The sequence below is a fragment of the Mauremys mutica genome, chromosome 14 (assembly GCF_020497125.1).
Source record: "Mauremys mutica isolate MM-2020 ecotype Southern chromosome 14, ASM2049712v1, whole genome shotgun sequence".
NCBI lineage: Eukaryota > Metazoa > Chordata > Testudines > Geoemydidae > Mauremys > Mauremys mutica.
In genome coordinates this window covers 25,142,880-25,168,748 of record NC_059085.1, presented here as the reverse complement: position 1 = coordinate 25,168,748, position 25,869 = coordinate 25,142,880, and the positions used below count along the sequence as shown (strand labels likewise).

Sequence of the window (25,869 nt, the reverse complement as noted above, 5' to 3'; positions counted from 1 at the left end):
AGACTCGTGACTGTTGAGGGAATGCCTAGAACCAGGCTGAGTTCCTTTTCCCAAAGGCTACTGCAGCCTGGTTTTGTGCTTGTTCTTGTGAGGTGAAATGATTTGAGACACATCTGGAACCCTGACGATTGTTGCTGGCTTCTGAGGATAAAAAGATGTAGTGCAGGACAAGACCATGGTCAAGAATCAAGTGACAGAAGATCAGAATGTAAAGCAAATACAAGGCCCACATTTTAAACAATTAACAGGATGTCCAAGTTCTATAGTTGGACATTCAAACTGACAGTTAGGCATTTAAAACAGATATTTATGTTTCTTGGGGGATGTGAGCAACCAAATATAGGATTCAGATGACCTATGGGGTTGAAAATTGGGCTCCCCTTATGAAGAAATAGATCAGCTACCTAACCTAATAAAAATGTAAGACTAAAACTAGTTCCCCTAATCTCCATGCAGCAGCATATGTCTGCACCCAAGGTTGTGGCTTATATATACCAGAGATGGGCATACACCAAATCCCAGGATCAGGTGTTGCATTCCTTATAATGTGCAGAATTGATCCTGGATCTATAGACCTCCACCTTCCAAGGAAGTTGGGTTCTGGACCTCAACATTGCAGCTTAGGTCCAGCTCTAATAGATACCCACATTTGTGACATGAACGTCTCCTCCTTCCCCAACTTGATTAAGAGCAGAGAAAGTACAGATTAATCCATTGTAGCTGTGAGATGAATGTGTACATTGCATTAGATGACTCACGTTCACATAAGGGAATATTGTTGTTGTCCTTGAAACTGGCATCTGCACTTGCTTTGCCCAATCAGTGTCTGAGTCAGAAACCCCAGGTAAAAAAAAATGTTAACAGTGTTCTAAAAAAGGGTCGACAAAGCATTATGACAAGATAAGTGATGTGGCCTGGAAAGGGCCAACCCTGAAAACCAAACTTTGTTGAACTGTGCCATGCAGTCACAAAACCTCTTGCCTCTGTTTTGCATGAGTAAGCTAAGGGCCTGACTCTGTGTATGGCATAGGTAAGGGTAATGATAAATGTGCTTGCACTTCCTGGTAAGTAATTAGGTTTGAGGTCTGAGCTGATGGATAATAGCAAGGTGAAGAACCTGGAAATGCTAGTCTCAGACTCCATTTTTGAGACTGAAGTCTAAACAGTATGCTAGCATTCCTGAAAGTCAACCTCTGTGAATCCTCTGTAAGGTAAATACTGTACATAACTTTTTTTTGTGCATATAACAATTCACTCATATAAACCACTTGAGGGTCAGAAGAGAAGCTACATCTTCATATTCCATGTCTGACAAAGCTAGAGCACAATATCAGTGGTGATGAATAGAGAGAGTTTTGTTTGTATTATCAGGAGTAGATACTGTGAGTGCCAAACGGCTGCAGCTTGTAACGCCTTTGCAGACAACACTCTCAGACTTCTGCTGAAGAGGGCTCTGAGTTGGTGACCACTTCAAAATTCAAACAGAAAATTTTAAATTTGAAAACGTTGCATAGTCTTAACATCTGTTTCTTGCTAGTTTCCCTAACATCTTAACTCTTCTTTTGATCTATGTGGCACTCAATATTTCCACGTTTTGTAAGACTGAATATTTAAAAAATTCTGCAGTTCTGATGGATTACACAGTTCTAAAACAGCATACACTAAGATACCACAGCAAAACAAAGCCATGTCAATCGTGGAAGGTACTGAGTGCCTCCATCACCCAACTTTAGTAGGACAGAAGGCACTAACCACCACTTATCAATACATCTATCCTATTGTATCTTTTGCAGCTGTTGAAAAACAATATTGGTGCTTTCAGAGCAGTTTCATCACAGATTAAAAAAGCCTAAAACAACATCAGCAAACAAAAATAACCATATGCCTACTTGACCTAGGATACATAAACCTGTTGTTCAGTACAGAGACAGGATTACAGCATTACTTTTTAGTAAGTTGCTTTTCATATGGAAATTTCTTTTCATAGTAAAGATCTGTATTTAATGGCATCAACATAAAAACACCCCTATTTTTAGTTCCACGATCATGGACATATAGATTTTCATAGTGTCTGCAAGCTTACATTAATGTTAATTTCACCATTCTCCTTTGTATTTTGTTAATGTCACAATCTGCTGTAAAACCTTGCCAAGTTTCTTAACTGTCATGTTAATTCCAAAACCTATTCTGCACACTTTGACATTTCAGGACAGAACATGGCAGTGAAAAAAGATTAAAAACAGCTTATAAGTATTATAAAATCTAGAACTTTACAGATGGTGGAATTATATCTGCTGAATAGAAATGCAGCTTGGAACACAATAATATTAGAATAGCCTATTGATTTCGAAGGTAAATATTTTTCAGAGGTACCATAAAATATCTAAATAGCGGGGAAACACTTCAAAAATGTAAGAAAGTTATTTTATTTTAAACATCACACTGGATGTGTATGTTGTATCTGTGCTAGTATTACGTTTCAAAGGTTTTCTGTACCATATAAATAAAAGGCATAATAAGATCTTGATTTTATTCACGGTCAGTTCAAAGTTCACACAAATTATTTCACACAGGGGATTTGTCTGAGGGTTTTTGTGTTAAAGAACTGCATTAATGTACTTTAGATATTAAATGACAATGCCACATGGTAAGAAATTTGCACGAATGAACAGGAAATTAGACACTGTTTTTTTAAACTGATTGCTAAAGAATGTACACTGTTTAAATGCATACTATCCATTTCAAAGGGAAGCATTTGCTGATTCCAGGAAGTTTAAAATCGGCTAATCAGAAAGTAATACAAAGTTAGAGTTGAATATGCCCTTTTTTTTTTTAAAGGAAACTGTTTCTTTAAAAAAAAATCCTTTCCCCTTTTCTTTAAGGAGTGCTTATTATTTCCATCATCCTTGTTGAGTTGTTGATGAATAGCTCACATCGTTTGCCAAACTCCACCCTCTGTCTTTTTTCTAAACCCTTTACTCATTATTTGCTCAGTCTTTTTCCCACAGCCTAGACAGCCTGTCAAGGCAGCTTAAATAAAACACTGTATTAACATTAGGAAATGGCATTCAGTTCCCAATTGATCTCCTAATACTTTATGTTGAAATGATAATTGGTACAGTCTTCATTGAAAAAAAAGAGAGAAAAACTACTTTTCAGTCACCACAAGGTATTATCTTAGCTGATGTATTCAGAACCAAACAGATACATTTTTAAAATCTCCCCCATCTGCTGGAGACTACAGTCCACAATTCTTTTCAGCTGACATAATCCACATTGATTCGTTCAGCAGATAAAATTCAGGCCACTTCTGCCCTTTATAGGAGCAACATAATACCAGTCTTTATTCAGTAACAATGTAACATAATGGGATCGGAATGTGCAAAATGACTGTTCTTAAATTACTGTGACACACAAGGGTCCAACACAAGCTGTGGTTTAATGTAAAAAATCATTAGGCACAGATTACTAAAGTGTTCCTGCATTAACAAGGTCATACCAAGACTATTTATGATATTTTTCAGGGGGCGGGGGGAGCCCTGTTTACTAATATCTTGATTATGAATGTGCTTTTAAGAGGAAAAAATCTGCTGTTTTTACATGAAGAAAATACTGTTTATTCAATAATGAGTGCAACAGTTAAACATCCCATAAAGACCTTTTCCAAAGAACCAAATTAATCTATTAGACACTGAAGCACACTCACAACAAAATCTAAATACCAAAAAGATTGTTAAGAGTTGATATAGAGTTGATACACTCTATATCAAACACATTAAAAGAACCTTCAAAGATTACACTTTTCCTCTTTTGATCTAACCACAGACCACTAGAAGAAATCTAGCAAGTTGTTGCAACACAGTTCAGGGGTTTGCCTCTATGTATGTCATCTCTATTTAACAATCTTACCCTCATATACTTACAAATCAACCTATCAACAAGAGAAAGCTCCAGCGAAGGAAAGCTGTCAATTTCATCCCTACTAGACCAGTCTTTACGCAGTAAGTGTTCTCTATTTGGAGCACAAAAATGTAAGAATCTCTTTGTACAATTGTTTCCTTCTGTGATGAAAAGAGTGGTCTATTAGAAAATCTAAGGTTTAGGACATTTAACTTTTGATTAAAAAGTATTTCAGAACTATTATTACTTGCTTTAATAAAAGAACAAACAACCCTTTCTTGCCCCTACCAAAAATTATCTACCCATGTAGTCACTGGGCTTTGATGTTAAGGCAGATAATCTAACTAGCTCACATTAGAGTTAATGGGTCGACTTTCTGGCACAGTGGTAGTCGCTTTTTGATGCACAGTTAGTGGAGTCTTGCCCTAAAGCTATTGTAGCTCAGGCCCAGGGAGATCAATGTAAGGCTGATCCTGCAGTAGCATAAAACCAACCGACGACCTTTCGTGACACTAGAGTGACCAGATATCCCGATTTTATAGGGACAGTCCCGATATTTGGGGCTTTCTCTTATATAAGTGCCTATTATCCCCCCACTCCCAGTACCGATTTTTCACCCTTGTTATCTGGTCACCCTACATGACACACACTACTGCCAGCATAGCAGGGAAAAGGGAATGTGGTCAGAATGCCTTAGTGCCAGTTAAATCCTCAGTTGTGGTTTTGGTCCTTTGAGCCTGTTGCAGCTAGCATGAATCAGAGCAGCTTTTAGGCTTCTCTAACTCCATGCATGGAGAACAGCCCTGCACACAGCAGCAAAATGACTGGGAAAAAGCAAAAGCTTTAAGCCATCTTTGGACATGTACACTTCTGACCTACACACTGTGCACACCAAGTGCACCCCAGGATACGGCCCAATTGATTGCTGCATGTGTATAATGTGGGTGGGTCAAATAGTGCTCATTCTCCTCTCACACGGCGACTGTGGGAGTAATGAGAGCAACATGTGGCTGTATTTTACGACTCTTGCATCCAAAAAGCTACTAAAACTGGGTGAATTTCTAAATAGATTTGCTTCATCTCTACTCACACTTCTTGTGCTAATTTCCCATGAACATTTGAGCAATAGGGTTTTCCTGGCATGAGTGTTTGTAAAAAGTAAACTTCAAACATACAGGCATATTTGTGGAAATTAAATCTTTAGATTCAGACATGTGAGTATTCCCTCCCAAATTGGTTTCACACTCATCCAATGAATTAACAGAATTAACATCATGAAACTTAGCTGACTAATCACAATTAACCAACACTGGAGCTGGGTGGTGAAAGAAAACCCCATTTTGTGGAGGATTTCAAAATTTCAAAATTTGGTTTTGTTTCAATTAGGAACAAAAAAAAATTTGAAATTATCTGGGGAAATGAAGACATGGAGCCATGATCCTGGGAGCCAGAGATTTCAGATCGTCTGCAGCCCCCTTTGAAGGCTGATGTGAGCTGCCAAGGAGTCGGTGGTGAGCTGGCAGGAAACAAGGCAGGTTTCCGTCTGACTCCTGCCTGGGTTTCCTTAGAATTTCCTTGATATCTAAATGCCTTTGTAAAATATTTAGATTTTAACAAACCGGCAAAGTCCTACAAAAATGTTTTGTAGGGAGTTCTCTGAGTAGTTCTAACCAACACATCTTGAATAGCAAGTACCTGTAAAAAGTTGTTCACAGTCAACCCAAAGCATTAAATAAGCCACACACAAAAATTAGCTGGATACTTTTGAATAATTTTTGAATAATGTGTTACATAAGCAGCTCACTTTTGTTAGATAGTTACTAGGAAATGATTTTAAAAGATAGTGCAAATCAACTTCATGATTCTAACCACATTTGAAACTCACTACATTAAAATATTTGCAAATTCTAGTGAACCTGAGATGTCAATCTGACCGCACAGATCCAATAACTGAAACATGTGGCCTTAAAACTTGCAATCAATATAAACCTTTTAGAGCCCAAGCTTCACAAAATGTATCAAATATATATTTGATGAGAAGAGGGTTAATTGAATAATTGATTACTGAGTTGCAATTAAGTGCCTTTCAGATATCTTTGGGAAATAATGAGATATAATAGTGATATATATTTATTAGTTTATCAGCTATCCCTGATTTATAGGTATAATTTATTTTTTAATTTCCAAAGTCAATTTTTACATTTATATATTTTAATAATGTAGTCCCCAGTGAGAATCAATATAGAGTGTATTTTCACCATAGGGCTATCAACAGCTACACGAGAAATCTATACTTACCAATTCAGCCAGTTCCACTGCAATCTTCAATATTATAAATACATTGTGTAAAATATATTTTGCTAAAACTTTCAAGCTTTGCCTCCTAATGGCACTCATATAGCATAAAATATTTGTTGTAAAAAAGGTTAACCAACTCTAATTGTGCTTACAAATCCTGAAATAGGTATTTTTAACTACAAAAATTTCACAAGATCTTTAGGAAAAATGGAATTTGCATTGTATGTATGTTTCACCTTATGATTAATTTTTATGCAAATGGAAAATACTTCCATGGGAGTCACATTCGTATCAATTGCCAAGAGGAACACTGGGACTCTTTTAAGTGGACTAAACACTTAATCTATAAGAATCTGATCTCAGAGTTGTCTTCCACTAACTCCTCAAGACAACCATTATTGTTATTTCTTATGTACATTGCAGTAATGCCCAGAAGTCCCTGGAAAGCTCTGGGCCCTGTTGTGGAAATATACAAAAGGCCCTGCCCCAAACAACCTACAATTTAAGACAGGATAAGATTTGGTAAAATTGTCTAATTGCTCAATGGTTAGTAAGGAGCCATTGAGATGAACTATAACTCTCTTGTTACAGAAGTTTTGAAGTTAAGGGCACTCAACACTTTGTGGCCTTAGTCCTGCGACACTATAATCACTCCCTGCCGCGGACTGTCATTTGAATTACTGCTTAATAACCATCATCAACAAAAACTAACTTTTAGGGTCTGATCCTGCATTCATTCCAAATGACATCCGCTGACATCAGTGGCAACTCTGAAACACTCCACAGAAGGAAGGCAGGTTCTAATTAGTTTAGGAAAATATTTCAGCTATTTTTGATTGGTACTTCCAAGATTTGATGAGAATGATGAATAAAGTAACCTCACATTTTCACTGAACAATCTGAATCTTTCTTTTGTGACTGCCACCTTATAATTAAGCATTATGAATTAGTGTGGGGAGTTAGAGTATACTGTGAGGCATGAAGCAGAAGGCTGAAAGGAAAAAAATCAAAATACTTCCCTTTCTTTAAGTTAAATATCTACTAACAATAGCCATGGATATATTAAATGCCCATTTATATGATTTCTTATTGTGCAAATTCCCTCAATTACAACAATGTAAATCCAGAGTAACTCCACTGAATTTCTTCATTTAAATTATTCTGCCTAGGAGCAGCAGATGTCTGTGTGGGATTGCGGGGGTGCATGGGGCCAGGTATTCTCGAAAACCACATCCTGGCTCTCAGGCCATACCCATAGCAACACTTACTGGTTGAAATACATCACTGACTTTTTGGCCTTTTAATCCTCTGACCTATTGAAGTCTGAGCAGGTCCTTTAAGGTCAGTGAAGCTACTGTGAATTTACTCCAATGTAGCAGAGCTACAGAGAATGCTATTGTTTAATATTGCCTATCAAAACAAAGCACTCAAATTCCATGGACACCTGGAATAACCTCCCTTATGCACTGCACTTTATATTGTGTCAAGGGTAATGTACACTTTATGTTGGGTCTCACAGCAAAATGACAGGCACTGCTGTCCATTGAAAAAGCCACATGACAGTTAGGTGTCACATACAGAGAGTGCAGATGTATTATCACTCTGCCACTTAGACAGCAATGACATCCTTTGAATCTCAAGAGACAGTGTTTCAGACGAGCTAACCTAAGTGTGCCAGTTGTACACTCAGCAATATTGACAGTCAACAATTCTGTGTACATCGATGGTGAAAGAATACTAAGACTTAAAGACAACTGATTTCAGTTTTTATAACTGAAATAATGATAACATAAAAGAGATGAATGTGGATAATATTCTTTTAAAAAGGAATCCAACATAATACTGTTTAAAAGATTGTTTAAATTATTTTTTTGTTTCAAATTTGAATCATACACTATATCATGAATCATGACATTACTCCTCATGCTAGTGCTAATGCGGCTTGTGTTTGGGTTTTTTTGGGGGGAGGTTGTACTTTTAGTTTCTTTTACATCCAAATGAAAATATAGTTTTCACATGCCAGGCAAGGCAAAGTCCCTTAAAATACTAATATTATAATAACAATCTAAAATACTTGGGGCCAAACTCTCTCTACAACATATGCTTAGGTGCATGAGAGGAAAGCTGCGTGATTCAGACCTATACAGCTGCTATGCATAGGTTAGCAGTCATTGGACTTGCAGGCATTTCACAGCTAAAACCTATATAGAAATGCAGGAGTCTTCTGCTGAATCATTCCAAGGTCAGGTACAAAACCTTGCTATAACATGCAGGGAAAGGACTGCCAAGTCATACTAACTGGAGTGGGAAATGGGGTAGGAAAGTAATTAGCTTCAACTGTCATATAAAAAAAAAGAGTTTCTGTGAGCAAGAAGGAACTAGGAGGTTAGGATGGAAGAAGTCCTGAAGGGAAATCCTAGGAAACTGGACTGGAAGTTTGGAGAGAAATAGCTCTGAAGACAGCGACAAAGTGTTTGTATATAAGCTTTGGCTGCATGAAGCCTTATTCTTTTTGTCTATGGCTATGGAAGTTTGGTGCTTTATCCTTTATTGTGTTTTAGAATATCTTAATACCCAATCTGTGCAGGTTCCATTTGTACCAGCCAAGACTCTAGAGTTGCCTGTTTCAGTACAATACCTATTTTATCCTTGTACAAGTTAACGTGACTTTAAAGCTTGCCTAGAGATGTGGAAAACAAATTTCAGAACTTCAGAGAAAATCGTACTTTGAACAGTTTGTAAAAAGTGAAATGATTTTGCGGTTTGGTTTTGAATTTTTCATAGTTTTCCAGAAAAACTAAAAGTTGGTCTTCACTGCCAAAACTGAGAAATTTCTTTACAAAAGGGGTAAATTTTCATTTGGGACACAAGTCAACAATTGTGATTTGTTCTTAGGCAAAATATGTCATTTGTAATTATAAAAAAAGTTTTCGCTAGTGAAAATGAAATGTTATTGGTGAAAAATCTCAGTTTCTCTTTAAATTTGAAACTTTCAAATTTTGCATGTGGAAATTTGTAAACTGGAAATTGATTAATGTTTAAAGCTGTACAAAGCTACACTAAATGCCTTAAGTGAAAATGAGTACATTGTTTTAATACAACCATCCTTTGGACCTCACAAATATAATATCTCATTGTGTCATTAATCACACCATATTTTTCTACCAGCAAAAGGACAAGTAGAATCATACTTTAATGCATCAGCATTTCATAAGGCAAAATAAAATCATTTTAATTTAAAAGTTAAAGAGAATGGAATGTTCTACACATATAACACACAGCAAAGGACTGTGTGGAATAAACAAATTATTTTCTCACTTTAGGAATGACCATGCCTAACTGATTCATGGCTCTTCTGTGCTTCACCACTTATCACTTTGGCTGACTCATGAAAATAACATTTATGAATTCTCTTCCTTCCTCTCAGTGCATGAAATTTACCTCTCACTGCACAAAGCCTGAGTAAAAGGAGTGAAGCAGGAGATTGGGGGATGGAATTAAACCTGTCAGTCCCCAGGAAGGTTGTGGGGCTGCAGTGAGGGCCTTCAATGCTGCTATTCCAACCTATGGGCTGGAAAAGCCACTGAAATTCCTATGCGTTCTGGTAATTGGATCAAATCTACTGAACCCTTCACAGCTCTCCATCCCAGCTTATTCAGACCCAGCATAGAGGCTCATTTTGTCATAGGTAAGGGATAAGTTAAATCTGCCCACGTTTCTCTCTTTCTCTCAAAGGGGAATGAGTCGTCTATACTGGGGTGAATTTCACCAATTACGAACACGGTTGGTGATCCTGCAGCCTTTATTTAGATAAAATGGTCATTAGAGGAACATGACTTTTGTCTGGGTAAACCATACAAGATTAAGCATATATGCAGTCTGAAATGCCTTCCAAGTTTAAAAAAGGGGCCACATTTCTGACTGGGACAGCTCTGCATTGCCATAATACAAATACAAAATAATTATATTTTCCAGCTTTAATTCTCATTCTGACTATTCCAAGGTTTTTGAATAGCCAATGTAAAGAAGGTCTGCAGTGTGGGTACTTCATTCATATGGCAGAATTCAAGGAGGACTTCAAACAACTCCAAGTGGCCACTGACACAAGTATAACCTACATGCATGAAACACACAGCCATGGATTGGGGCTGTTTGGTCTCAGATGGCAGGGTAAAGGAGCAACCTCTTTCTGTGGCACATTCCACTCTGTACAGCTTGACAATTACACAGGAGGAACTGCTGGTGCAATGAGCAGTAACTGACCATTGCATCTTCATCTCCCATTTTACAAACTTCAAGGGGAAACCCAGCGGCAGCATTACTCCTAAGATGGGGCCTCCTGAGCACTGTGAGGAGACTTGGATCTCCGGGGATGTAGGCTGGTTTTCCTGGGGAGCCATAACCGCCACCAGATTTATAGACCTCACCCTTTTCCCCTCTCTGTGATCTCCTAAACCCTCTTCCTCAAGGGCGGGAGGCAGAGGAAACTCCACAAGGTGAATCTTCTCCTCTGTGTTGAGAACTTTTCTTCATTCATGGGTTTTTCCTTTGGAGGGAGGTATTTTCCCCGAAATAATCAGTGAACTGTTACTGCATGAGATTGTAAGTGGTTTTCCCATTCCATGTCCATTAACACTTTAATATCTAATAAAAATCAGAATGTCCCCTAGTAAGGAGCCTTGATACTATGGTGATGAACACAGAATAAATGGCTAGATAGATGGATCCTCAATATTTCCTTTTATTAACTTTATATAGCACAAAAATTCAGTAGAAATAGTGACAAAAACATCTACAATTATAGAAAGCTTTTGGGGTATTTTACTCCTATTCAGACACAACATTTACTAGTGTCGGTTTAATCATAAATATAATTATTTTTGAGTGCTCTATTACAAAAACCAATAAACTAGGCCTCAACAGAGATTCTGAAATTACTTAACTTTTCTTTAGGAAAATATTAAAACAGCATTATCACATCAATGAGAGGAAAAGACAGGAAGATAATAAAGTTATGTTAAACCTCCCTGTATTTACTCATGTGTGAAACAGTTATGTCTGGTCACATAATTGCAATGGTTCTGAGAAATATTTCATATTTTATAATGAACATTAAAAGAGTTTGTGGATCATTACTTTATATGAGTTCCAAAGTTATTACATAAAATCCAACAGGAATGGTTATAAATTATTTGATCCTCTAGTCTGGCCTTGGTAAACATAACATGAAGGCTGAAGCATCTCAGCAGACAAGATTCATGGTAATAGGTGAAGTGTTTCTACAGTTAAAGAAGAAAACACCAGAGTACTTGTAAACAAGACTCTTAACATTTTTTGTTTGCTGTTTCAAAGAAATTCTTTTCAGCAATGAGCGTAAGCCATTAAAAAAAATAGCTTTGTCTAGAACAAAAGGAAAACTTGCTCACAGGCATGTTCTTTCGCCTACCAATTTGGCATGGCCCTAAAGTCACTGTCAAATTCTTGAACTTTCAGCACAGTATGTGTTGAAAATACTGTACTTAGCCGGGAAATACTATCACAAGCAATTATTTGATTTTCAAAAGGATCCTGAAGAGCATCTCACTGAAACACGAAAAATACAGTATACTAACAAAAATTACATACTTGACACAATTATGTGGAATATTTGTCTCCAAAATAGAGTTGGCAGGCAGCATTTTAATTAATAAATGATCATTTGTGTCAGAGATAAATGTAATACCAGATGAATTGTGTCCCACTTCCTCCTATTTGCTCATATTTGTATCAGGCTATTATATTTTGTGTCAAAAATGTGGAGTGTTTTTTGGTTGGTTTTCATTCTATAAAAGCTTTCAACGAATATTAACATGGCAAACTCATTAAGATACACAGAACAAAACATTCAATAACATTGGAAAAGTAAGTTTAGATATTCTTGTCAATTAAAAAAAACATGTAAAAATAAATTTAGGAAGGTTCAGATCAAACATTCAAATCCTGCAAACTCTCAAATGAGTATTCCCTAGTCACTTGAGTGGTCCAATTGCTCATGTATGAAAATCCCTTCATTGCAGGAATTACTGGGTGAAATTCTATGACCCATGTTATGCAGAAGGTCAAACTCGATGATCCTAATGGTCTCTTCTGACCTTAAAAATCTATTAATGGGTTTTCAAGTTTGAGCTTTATGGGCCTGATCCATAGGCCATTGAAATTAATGGAAAGACTCGTATTGACGTCAGTGGTCTTTGGATCATGGCCTAGGGAATATCTGATGTAAGTCTTATTAGCTAATTGTTTTTCAACTTTATTCCACAAACTCCTAAAGTTTGATTAAAGCAATAAGCCACAATTCTGTGGTTGCTAAAGGCACTTAGCTTAGGCACATTCTTTCATCACAAAACACTTGGGTATGAACCTGCATGCCCTGCAATCATCTACCCTTGATGTCGACGATGTCCACTGTAACTTCACTCCCTGTTGAGTGTTCCCAGCCGAAAGACATTCTGTTTTACATTGTCAGCTACCTTACAAATGTCTCATTGGGAAAATGTAATTCTAGAAGTTGAAGACACAAAATTTGCACCACATTTTAAATGTCTTGCTTATAATGTTATGCTATTCTTTATATTTTTGGCATCAGAGCCACCCAGAGTAGTGATGAAATATTTTTAAGATGCATTCTATTTTCTCCCTCATTTTCTTCATTCATCTGGGTTCTTTCAGTACACTTGAGTATTTCATCTTCACTAGTTGTCCACCAATTGTTGTGTTTAATTTGTTAAATAACTACTTTCTCCTCAACTCATTTCTCTTTAGCTTTCTGGGAATTTTTAATGAAGATACAAAATGACTTTAGTAAAACTCTCAGATTAAAATGAGAATGTTTTCAGTATTTCCCAAGTAAAAGAAAATGTTCATATTTAAAAAGAATTCTTTTCTGTATGTAAAATGCATAGCCAACAGTATAGACACGGAAAGTACCAATTTGCAATGTAAGGAACAGTGTGAAACTGGATAAAGCAAGAAAACTACCCAGTATTCCTATAATGTACCAAACCTATTGAATTAAAGTATTCTGTTAATTTCTTTGTAATTTCAGAAGTACACATTTATGTCATTACACTTTTTCTTAGTTCATGGAGCTAAACTATCTGGTTTAATTTAGACATAGATATAGATACAGATAATATAAACAACACGAGAAAGTTTTTAGAGGTTTTTTTAAAGATACTTGGTTTTTAAAGATAATATATTCATCATTGTTTTTCTTGAACTGAAAATATTTTAAAAATATTTTGCTATGTCCTCTAGGTGGTGCTAATACTGCACAGCTTTGATTTTTCAGCACAATGAAAACATTAATTTGCTATGAGATAATTTTTGACGTAAATGTAAAATGGTGCCCATTCGAACTCAGTAATGAAGCATGGTGCATTTCTACAGCTCCTAATTTGACTAGTTAAATGACTCCATTACGTGTCTAACAGACAGAAGCAAATAATTTCTGGTCAGTTGACGCTCACTTATCCGTATCATTTTACCCTGAAAATAAAGTCTCTAATCTACAGTTTCTTTGTCTTAGTTTTTTTTAAATATTATTAAAGCAAACATACTTAAATAAGAGAGATTAAACCAACACAAACTAACAATTAAGACTACAATACTGAAATCAAATTTATGTAATATGGGAGGATGAATAAAAAATATTTAAATTGAAATAGTAAATTAAATGAATGCTTGTCCTGGTTATTTCAGCTGTGTTGTCTGACAACATTTCTATTTTTTTAAATAAACTCTTTTTCAAAATCATTGATTTTGAAAGTCCAGTTAAATACTGTTAGCTACTCTATTAAACTTTATCACAAAACTTTGAGAATGTTTAGAAAGACCCTTTATGGTGTAGAGCAATAAAATAAAAATGCTGCCTTAATAAATATCAGGTGATGAATAATTTTACCCTGAGGAAAAAAATGGTTAATGCTGAATCTTAATGTTCCTCATCTAAATGCTTTTTCTTCCTGCTAAAAACAAGTTTAGAATTAAAGCATATCACTTTACACATATTGCATGCATATTAGTGAGACACAGCTGCTTATGTCCCACTCTTAAGAGCCATATGATTAAGTTATGGGATATCAGATAATCCAACGTCTCTTTCTATTGGTCACCTTTCACAGACAAAGGCTTTTTAGTTTTAAGTCCATTTAATGACAGAATGTCCAATTCTATAAATGTGTGAGTAATTCCAGTGGAACACCTGTGGCTCCCTCCAGTAGAATACAGAGTGGAAGATATAAAATGTCATTACAGTAACATTCACTGTCTGACTTTAACTGACAAAAGCAAAAATATTCAGAGTCAAGGCTGCCACTCCACCCCGATGTATTCCATCATGCTCAGGTTTCCAGGGTCTCAGAGCAGTAAGTGTGATCTTACATATCATATCCAGTACCAGTTTTTAATCAAAATGAGGTGAATTAAGGACAGAGTGGCTGTTTTCTGGTTTAAGTTGCAGCCTTAGGGGGGTTCATTTCCATGGAAGTTTGCAGGGACAGTCACTTGACTCCTATAGCAGTTAACAGGAGGGATGGGACAAATTCTTCCTGTGCCATTTGGAAAATTTAGCATCTAACCTTATTTTAATGCTTTTTGCATTTACATTTCTCCGGGTTATTTTAAGTTTATATATATATCTATAAAATAAGATAGAGAATATTACAAATATTTTGTTTCTATTTTAATACCTTTGATGAAAGTCTGAAGAATGGTGGGGAAATACATTCCAGGGGATCTAGACAGGCAAAGGAACTACTTTGATTCCTCCCTTAGCTGAATCTTTTCTACTGATGTTGTCTTTGCAACCCATTGCAGCAGAACTGCTATGACCCAAATCTAAGGCTGAAGGGTTACATTAAAATTAATGGGCTTCTTCTGAGTATCCATTCTTTGCATACAATATGCATACATCGAGTTAGGACCAAATTTACAACTAAAAGATAACGCTGTTGACAGAAGTTTCAGTGACTCTCAAGGCTAGCTCCTGCTCTCAAGGAAGGCAATGGCAAAACTTCTAATTGACTTCAGAGAGAGGAGGAGCAGATCCTGTATGGAATAAAAGAAATGGAAGAAGTGATTCTATATGGAAATGGCAGATGTTCAAAGAGTAGTTAATATCAGTATAAAGAATATACATATAACCTAGCAAAAATACACTAAGGACACAAAAGCAACCTCTAAATTTGTGAGTCAAAGATCTTGGATTCATAAGAGGAAGGATGGTCTACTGGTCAGAGAGCTAGTGTGGGTCTCAAAGATTTGGGTTCAATTTCATGCTTCATCATAGATTTCCCATGTGACCTTAAACTTAGTCCTTCTGCACCTCAACTCCCTATCAGTGGACTGGGAATAACAGCACCATCCTGCCTAATTGGGATATCGTGAGGATAAATACATTACAGATTGTGAAGTGCTCAGATACTACAGCAATGGAGACTATATAAATTCCTAAGATAGATATGTGTACTGATCTGACTTATTGAAAAGTTGGGGTGAGGCCACCTTTAAAAAGAAGCTCCAAAAACAATGAAAAGTTCATTTGAAACCAACAAAGCTGGGCATTCCCAGGCTCCTGCTCCTACTAGTTTCAACAGGAACAGGAGCAGATCCATGTTGTCAAGAAACACCAGCTACCAAGGATTAGAAAGATTAACAAATGAAATTAAAGGTGAAGCGGTAAAAATGTATTGGGAATACAATTTAAGATCCAAAATCAGTCACCAAAGATGGGCTCCACACCAGAATTTTGCAGGAAGAGGCAAAGGAGCAGGGAAGCTTTAGCAAATATCTTTGGAGGGAGAGGAAATGCCACTGGATGGGAGGACTAATGTAATAACAGCTCTAGGGAAGATCAAAGAAATTAAACACTAGTAAGCCCAACTTCAGCAGTGGGGAAGGTATTGGAAACACTAATCAGGGACAAAATAGGAAAAGTTATGATTTAATTAAAGATATTCAGCATGGATTCACAAAAGGGAGATCATACGTAACAAAACTAATAGAATATTTTGAAAAAAAAAAGAAAGAAAAAATAAAATGATGAAGAAAGCCGTGAGCATGATTTACTTGGACCTTAAGAAGGCTTTTGCTGCACTACCTCCTGAAAGACTAATTTACAATGTGAGTAAGTTTTGAAAAGAGGGTTAGCTGAATACTGGATAAAGAACTGGATAGGATATTGAAGGCACAGCTTTTCCTTACATTAACATAGAGAGATTAGGACTATGGGTGGTGTTGGCTGGTGTCCCACAAGCATCACTAATAAGCTGATTTTTTTCACTTTCTGTATCAGTGACCTCAAAGAAGAAATCTACAAGAAGGCGAGTGAAATTTATGCAATATAGAAAATGGAGGGGAAGCTGCAGACAGTAAAAATGAAGGTGGCAAAAAATGGAAAATTCAGAATTTCTTTGAGGGAATATGGAAAGAGATTTGATACAATTCAATAAAGAAAAAATTAGGGTGAACTCCGTACAAAGAGAAAAGGGATGACATGCTTAGAGTTCTCATCAACTAATTGGGACACAACAGAAGTGCTGTGAGGAATTCTGAATAAAGTGCTAAAATCTTAAAAACAAGACCTAACAGCAGCACAAAAAAGTAAAGATACTTCTGTGATACACAAACAGAGGTATTGACTATAAAGTGTTAGAAACCGTTTGCACACTTTATAACAGAATAGCAAAGAAATAATTTGGAATATTGTACATCAGCTTTGACTACATTATCATTTAAAAAATTGAGGAAGTACAAGACAGGATATCAAGTGACAAAATTATCTTAGTCAAAAACAAACCAGATCTATATTCCTTAGAAGAGGAGGTTAAGGAGTACAGAACTGCTATAGAAGGCTACTTAAGCTAGTGTCATATCTAACGGCAACTGGGTATGAACTGATGCTAAGAGAAAGCAGGCGCAAAAGGAATTCAGATGGAATTTCTTATGGAATATGCCACCAAGGACAGCAGTGGCAAAAATGTGTGTAACAAACTATTACAGAAGGAGTTGCTCAAAAGAAGGAAAGACAGAGAGTGTAAGTGATGGTTGTCCCTGACCTTCCATCCTACATAACCTTAAAACATATGAGCCATGATTTAAAACATAGACATTTGCAGGCAATTGCATGCATATCATGGGCCAGATCCTCAGCTAGTATAAGGTGGCCGAACTCCATACACTTCCATGTGTATATATGATGTATGGGTCCAAATAAGTGAAATGCATGCCAATTAGGTGTAGGCATATACATATATCCAGGTAGGTATCTGGCTGGACATGAAAATGCACAAATACCTGACTGGAGAGGTATCTATGGCCCAGACCCCAAAAGGGAGTTGAACGCCCCAGTACCTGGCAGGATCTTGGCCTGTGTGCATAGGTTACACATATACAAAAGTCCATGTGCTTAGAAAACTGATACTTCTATTTTTCAGATTCTAAGAAGATATATAGAATGAATTTATGCCTCAATGGCATACATACTTTTTGATGACAGTACTGGGTCTCATGAACCATGTATGAAGTCAGTAGAATGATTATGCCAAAAATCTTATTCCACAACCCTTCATGAAAATAAATAGGATTTACATACTATACTATCCAAGAGCCCCCATCCCAGTCAGAATTAATGCCCCATTGTGCCAGGTGCTATACAAACGCACACATATACACACATACACATATAATCCCTACTGCCCTTCAACCTAGACATCATTAATTGGCTGTTTACTAAGGGTTTGTCTACACAGGGAGTTATTCCAGACTAGCAATTCCTGATTAAGAGCATCCACACATGGAGTTATTCTGGAATAAATGTGTCTACACATATTGTTATTCAGGAATAGTTAATCCACTTTAAAATTCACACCCTACTTTTTTTTTTGGATTGACTTTCATGTGTAGACAACCTCTTTCAAGCACTGTTCCATAAGTGGGCTTTGAGGAAGGATTTCAGTGACAGATTGTACAGGGATAGTGTAGAAGAACAGGTGCAGGCAGAGTGGGTGAGAGGCACATAAGAAGGTAATCAAGGCAGACATTGCTGTTATAGCAAAGGGTGCAGGAAGTGACGTGATAAGACAAGACAAGGTTAGAAGATAGAAATATAAAGGCTCTATATGCTATAAAAACTGATATTTTCAGACCAGCCTGTAGTGAAAGCCTGATCCAAACCTGACTGAAGTCAATGGAAAGTCCCCCACTGATTTCAATCATTCGATCAGGCCACAAATGCTGCACTCATTCTTACTTTCTGTCCATCAACACTTGTTTTATTTTTAGCTATATTACCAAACAGCACTAAAACTGGCAAAAAATGTAACTGCCACTGATCTAATATTACAACAGGGATTAGCCAGTTTTTATATTGAAATACAGCATCCGGTCTGGATATTCATGTAGATGCAACAATATACCTATAACTCCAATTAATGGAAATGAGAATGACACATGCTTTGGAAAGAATTATCGCCAACTATCAGCCTTGTGTATTTAAAATGGCTGAATTACAAATCCCTAAAAACTGTGAAACCCCAACAGCCCCTTAACTACAATGTCACAGTCTACAAGTTCAGTGTAATAAATACTAAAAATATATAGATTGTAAGACTAAGACGTGGATCAATAGTTAGGGACAGAAGGGAAGAGAGAGACAAAAATAAGTTCATAGCACTTAAACAGTATAACAAGAAATTAATGAGTATATTAAAGGTGCACTGTCCATTATGGCTTAAATGTTCGAATAGCTAATTGGGAAATGACAAACAATCACCTTCAAAATTGTAAAGAAGAAGGCAGACACTATACATTATTTGCAGTTAAAACAAAACAAACAACCAAATACAAAATTGGAGTTTGTTTGTTTGTTTTCCATATTGCCCGTTCCTGTGAGATTATATCCTGTGGATATAAAGTGGGTCTCTTTAACTTTGGCCTAACTTTATCCCCTGCAGCTTCCCTGTAACAGGATGATGAATGGCACAGGAATTCAGGGTTCCTCTGCTGAATCACCCGCACGTCAGGTGCTTGTGTACTGGATGAAGATTCAATCTAAATTACAGAGGAATCATAGTGGCAGGTGATCTCCAACCGGGAAATAACAGGAGGGAGGGGTATCAAAGTGTCTTTCTTTTTCTTACTGAACAGAGGGTGCTATGGGTGGAACAGGGGGCCTTCAGGGCAAACCCTACAAGCAGCTGACCTTGGGGAAAAGGCTTAGGCTGAGCTGTCTATTTTGTTGTTATACTTACATTTGTTACTAAAGCCAGGAAGGGAGAAAGTTTGAAGTATATACCTGGTATATGCATGCTTTGTTCAGAGGAGGGTGGGAACTTAATTTGCTTACACTTCCCCCAAAAAGATTTTCATAAAGATAAGAATATGGAAACTGATTCAGTTATCTAAATATACTAAACCTTTAATTTACAACAGAGCCTAGTTCAGTGCCCCTTAACGATAACCAGAACCATGAATACAAGGCTTCTTGAATGAAAACAAAGCGTTAAAATACCTGTCTGGATTTTCTCTTGAAAATCAGTCATTGAGAATCATCTGTCAGTAAGACAAAATTAATTACTACATGTAAAATTGAGAAAATCAACACAAATTTAAATATTACATAATATTACAAAAATTATTATAAAAATCCTATTGTTAATTAGTGATGCATGTGTACCTTTTTTAATAACCAAAAATAGCCAAGATTTACCACTGTTATACATCCATTTAAAAAAGTGTTGTTGTTTTTTTTTAAATTCATTGACTATAGAAGCTTTGGAAAAAGCCTTCTATGAAATACAGTAACTTGCAAAATTCAGTCATCTTTTTGAATATTTGTTAAAGGGTTGGTGCTGAAGAAACCACATTAGTTTAAGTGTTAGATGCATGAGCTTAGCAGATAGAATAAATAGAAGCCCTAACTACTTCATTCCCTAAAATCAGGGCAATTATCATGCTATCCCAGTGCAAATATTTTATTAATTTATGCAAAGCTGGTTTTACTTAGACAATTAAATCAATTGCTGTAAATACATTAAACATGTTTTTATATTTAAAATGTGAATTTAGCCCTGTATTAAATTTTTAAGGCCTTATTCGAGAAGATTGTATATGTTTACAATTAAAAAAAGATTTAAAGGGCATTTGAAATCTGGCAGTGACCTCATGGACAAGTCCCCCTGACTAGGACTCAGTGGAATCCAACATCCCCCCTCCAAAAATGATTTTAAAATTCTAGCTGTCATTTTATGTACAATATATTTACCAAAAGTAATGATTTCTAAATATGTATATATACCCTCTCTCTATAATGGAGGAATCGCATTTGCATTATCGCCTTAAACACTGCTTAGCTTAACCACTTTTCAACACATAACCTGCTGTCCTTTCAGTGAAAACAATTCTATGATTACAAGGGATAAGATGCAAGCTTGGTCTGGAATTCTGGCCTTGTACTCACAGGGCTTGACAAGTACCGATTTTAAGTCTGACTCTATATGCTTTCTTTTTTTTTTTTTTTAAATAGATGACAGTTCATTTCCAACTTCATTCCCCCGCCTTCCAAGCATCCCCAAGCTCCCAAACAAGAAAGATTGTTTTGTGAATGCTGCATCATGTTACTCTATTCTGTTTTAGGGAGCAGAATTATACATTGTGTAACAAAACGGAGAAATAGATTTATTCACCCTGAAGAGGACACAAGGGATAACAGCAAATATTTCATTTCACTTTTCCAAACTGACCCTTGTGATGTTTAGCCCAAGCACCTAATACTACTCCACTAAAGTCGGTAGGACTTTTGCCATTGACTTCAGTGGCAGCAGGATTGGGCCAGAGAGCTCACACTGTGAGGTTCTGAGTGTCTCAGGTTAGGGACTGAACAGAATCAGAATGGAGGACACTCAGCATCTTGCAGTATGGGGCCTCAAATGCTCAGCTTTGCCTCAGAACCAATTCTATCTATGAGTGCACTCTCGCTGAGAACTGGGTATTTAGCTCTAACTATTAGTAAGCAAGGGGCTTGTGGCATTTCATAAATTAAAAAGAAAAAACCTACTGAAAAGCAACTAAAATGTAGTCCAAATCTTTGTAGAGCTGCAGAGCACTCGGGCCTTCTAGGAGGGAATGCCTCACATTAAAGCAATCCCCTCTGGCATTCAGACTGGTGTTGACAGGCTCTGGAGGGAGCTGTTACTAGCCTTCCTTGACCCAAGGGTGTGACTCCATAATGTAGAGCCCATAGGTGAAAAAAAGGGGGTGGGGACAGATCCTAAGTTGTGACAAATGTACACCAGTTGAAGATCCATCCCAGAGAAATCCCATACATCCCTTCCCCAAAAGTGATCGCTGTACTGTCTTGTTTAAATTCTAACCTCACTCTTAAATTCACTGCCCCAAACTACTTTAACGGTGAGTTGCTTTTTCAATCAACAATAGACAACTATTTAACTTCCCTTTCTCTCTCTGTGATATTTTGGGAATATACTGTACAATTGTCGATAAAGCACTTTGCACATCTATGGAGTGATAGAAATAATTGATTTTCAATGGGATTTGTATTCTTAAGTCATTCAGGTGCTTTTGAAAATCCCTTCCAATAATTCTAATAATGAGAAATGTCATCCACCTAACCCATTGCTATTAAATACCAGTCTGGAAAAGAGCAGATTTCCAAAAACAAAGTGACCACACAATTAAAAATGAAAAACACAAAGTCGGTGGTCGGTATTGCTACTGCCACTGCCACTACTTCAGGACAGAATCACTCCAACATGTTCTTCTTGGCTAAATCAAATGCATGTTACAAAACACTGCTCCTACTGCTAGAACAGCACCATCAAGAAAACTCCTACAGCCACAGGTGCACTAGAAATATGTTGAATATCATATTCAGAGAGACAACTCCGAAGAAAAGCACTGTGGAAAGCACTGTGAATTGCCATGGCAAAGGCCTAGTCTCAATTCTCTGGCACTTATTCTTTCCCCTGACTGGCAAGGGTTTAGCGCGCAGCAGGCTTAGTTCCTTTTGGAAGGCAACACTTCTTGGTCCTCTGCTGTGACACTCTATAAGGCCAAACAAGGAGAAGCACTGATAATTTGGCAGATCCAGCACTTCACAGGCAAGGAAGGTTGGAGTAAGAACCGGGAGGAAAAATTTCCTCAGATGAGGACATAAAAAGAAAAAGGGGAAAAAAAAAAAGAATAAACACTGGCTGCCAAATTTGAAAAATCAATTATTCTGCTGAACACCAGTAGTGATAAATATAGCTGTCTCTACCTCCTCGTCCTCCTCCATAGAACAAATTGTTAAAAGACCCAACAAGCTGTTGAACTACAACCCTCAGTACCGTGCCATCACTTTAAAAGTACAAACTAAAAGATCTTGTAAAACAGAAGCTACAAATCTCCAGACATGATTTTAGATTTGCCATCGGTGAATCCCCATGTCTGTTCTATTTAAAACTTCCATTCTGCATTTGATGTGTCACCGAATAAGTGCAAATCAAAGCTTGAAAATCACCCAACAGAGTCCAGATCATGACTACAGTTTTTGATTCATTCCATCTGAAGAGCAAATCCTCACAGTCACTTAAACACCCCTAAGATCTTCAGCTTTGATAAAAACATTTGTCATCATCATTGTCTTTGGTCCAAATGTTGTACTTTTTAATGCAAAATAAAGTGGTGATAAATACTGCTCCTCAAGCAATATGAATAAAAAATGATGGTGACAAACTGGTTTCTGTGAAGCTAGGTCCTACTGAAGACACTACACTAGTATTAGCAGGCACAGTAATATGCTTCACTTCTTCAATGTATGGTTGATGAACTAGGGAAAATTTAATAAAATGGAACACACTCATATGGTGGGGTGACAACACTGGACACGAAGCCAAGCGTAGCACAGGGGCAGGCAGCTCCGCCCACACAGAGCCCCACTGAAGGCAATAGGAGAGTGGATAAAGTCAGTGGGGGTCTGTCATGTCCCTGTTCCCTGCATAGTGCAGAAACAGGGCCCAACTTTGCCCTATTTGTGAAATTTCTCTTTTAAACTACAGTCTTTTACAATTTTTTACTTACTTTTAAAGTGACAACACTAAGTGAAAGTGGTGCAATTCCAAGTGTCCAGGGCCACAATGACAATCTTCAGAATACTTCCTTAACCAAGAAACCCATGAAGAGATATGCATAGATAGAAATGGAGCTGGGACCCTTCAACGTGAGAGAAACCAACAAGCAAAAGGCAGAAGTATTATTCTAATTGGGTGTTTTGTTGCTAGTGCATCTAAATAAATCAGTCAGTTGGACCTTGTAGTGACAAAGGCCACCATGTGATTTCAGATTGTTTTCCAGCTTATGGCTGGTGCGGAGGGGCTGGTACATGAATATCTGTTAATAAAACAGTAACTCATGGCAAGCCTCAAAGCTGTCTTAACACTTCTACACTCAGGCATTATCTACAAGGAGTGCATATGTGCCAATCTGCCTCTGATTGCCAAACTGAGAACATGAATGATAATTCTGGACACCATTTTTGGTTTCTCCTCTTCAGCTGTGTACACTTAAAAAAAACAACCAAACCCTAAGAATCTTTATATAAATTGAAGAACAGTCAGCAGATGGTATCATCTAGGCCCATCTAATTCCAGGCCAGAAAATCTAAATCCCAGTTGTAGACAAGGAAATAAAGAAAATTTTATAGTGATTAATAGGGGAGAATAGTGACAAATAGAAAACTCTGAGGGTATTGTCTCTGTCTCAAGCATGAGATCCTTATAGAAGAGAGTTATTATATGTAGTGATGGGGGACATGGATAACATGCAAACACACAGTGTGACTGATTCTGATCTTACTCATAACTGTAAATCCAGGAGTTATTCTTGATTTACACTAATGTAAATAGGATCAGAATCAGACCCTGTCTCTCTTTTTCTCACTAAGAAAATCTGTAAACTATTAAAACTATGAAATGAAACACCAGTTTCCCAAATACCTGCACTGACAAAATATATTCCACTGCTGATCCATCTATAGTATTTGTCAGTTTCTTTCTTTAGGTACCTAATGAGGAGGAAGTGAGGAAGGCCACAGAAAAACTGGGAAGAACCATGATTCCTGCCTAGTACATGCAGTGAAGGGGCTTATATGCTTTTCACATAAGCACACACTATGTTTTCCATATTGTTTAAATGTGGCCACCTTTGACTTCTTACTGTACACATAACTAAATTACAATTGGCTCATGCTAACAAACCACAGCAAATAAAGACAGAATCAGGTCAGACTTCTGTTTTAATTATCTAACTGGTTTTCCAACCTTGCACAGGATTTGACCATAGCCAAGAAAGCGAAAGGCAAAACAAAACACAAAAGATGGAACCTGCAGCAGCTAAGGACTGAGAGTCAGAAGTACATTTTCACAGGAGGCTGGGACCCACATTCCCTTTCTGTGGGTGCAATTTGTATCCACAAAATGAATTTTGGCCACAAGTCTAAGTAGTTTCATTTCCAACTATCTGATTTTCACCAGCAAGCAGGTAGCTCAAAGTTCAAATATCCAGATTCTGCACTGAGTTGTGGGTAGAAATTTGTGGGTGCAAACATGTCAAAGGGAGACACCACCTTACTGAAAATGTACCCATAATGGGATAACAGGCACCCCCAGGGCAATATATCATCCCATATAATTATTTGAAGTGGAGAACTAGAATTCACTATAATTTGTATTATTAGAGCTACTATTAAGGCTTTGGGAGGGAGTTGCTTAGTTGTTTGCTTGTTATTCATTTCTATCATTTCAAACAAACTTGGCGAATTTGATTCTTTCCTGTTTTCATGTACAGTGTTATGGGGGAGAGGGGTCTATTTTCTGAAGCAAACATTTCAATTTTCTTTCCATAGGTTACCCTCAGACCAAGAGTATGAATAAATATATGTACTGTAGCTACATAAATATAAGCACACTAGTCCACTTTTCCTAATATGAAACATATAAACCCTAATTCATTCTCTGTATGAAACATAAAACTTCACGTTCTGTTCAAGCTCATTACTGACTAGTACCTTAAGCTTGTCAAGTGCTTAAAAGGAGCTTTCCAAGAGAAGTTTGTAGTTAAGCATATGGTAAGCTCGTCCAGTCCATATGACTGGTTGAGCATCGACCATTACTGTTGAAACACGTTTCCCTTAATATTATGACAGTATTTGTCAATGAAAATTAAATTGCTGTCAAACTTTTCCCACTAACTTACAGCACAACACTCTGAGAGAGCCAGCTCTATGACTCAAGCCAATAAGACCTCTTCTAAATAAACTCATCCATTTTACCCGCTTGTGAAAAGGTCCTTAAGGATTTATTTGTGGCTTTAGCAATAACTGATATGAGTTTTCAGATTTTTCTAAATATTTCACTTTACTCCAAACCAATATATATGAAATCATATTTGATTTATTTAAGGTGGGTTTCCTTAATTTCCTCATTAATTGGTTCAAAATTTGTGAGTGTATCTGTGCAAAAGGTGTGTGTAAAATCCCACACAATTATTTAATTGTGTATGAAGCTACCTATTTTGCATGCACATATGTGGCAAACTAGCTGCATTTGCAAATATGAAGTCTGATCATGCAAACAC

At 36.9% G+C, this 25,869-nt stretch overlaps 1 protein-coding gene across 3 annotated transcripts in view; it reads right to left on the bottom strand.

Annotated features, from left to right (window-relative positions):
* The window catches only part of ZNF536 (zinc finger protein 536), a 349,438-nt gene that overhangs the window by 52,262 nt on the left and 271,307 nt on the right, over nucleotides 1-25,869 (bottom strand). For 2 of the 3 annotated variants that reach the window (XM_044986776.1, XM_044986777.1), the window contains exon 8: nucleotides 19,748-19,788. The exons of the other annotated variant lie outside the window; for it this stretch is intronic. In XM_044986776.1, the coding sequence (XP_044842711.1) occupies nucleotides 19,775-19,788 (14 nt within the window). In that variant the 3' untranslated portion in view covers nucleotides 19,748-19,774. The remainder of the gene's footprint in view (nucleotides 1-19,747; nucleotides 19,789-25,869) is intronic. 3 annotated transcript variants of the gene reach the window in all.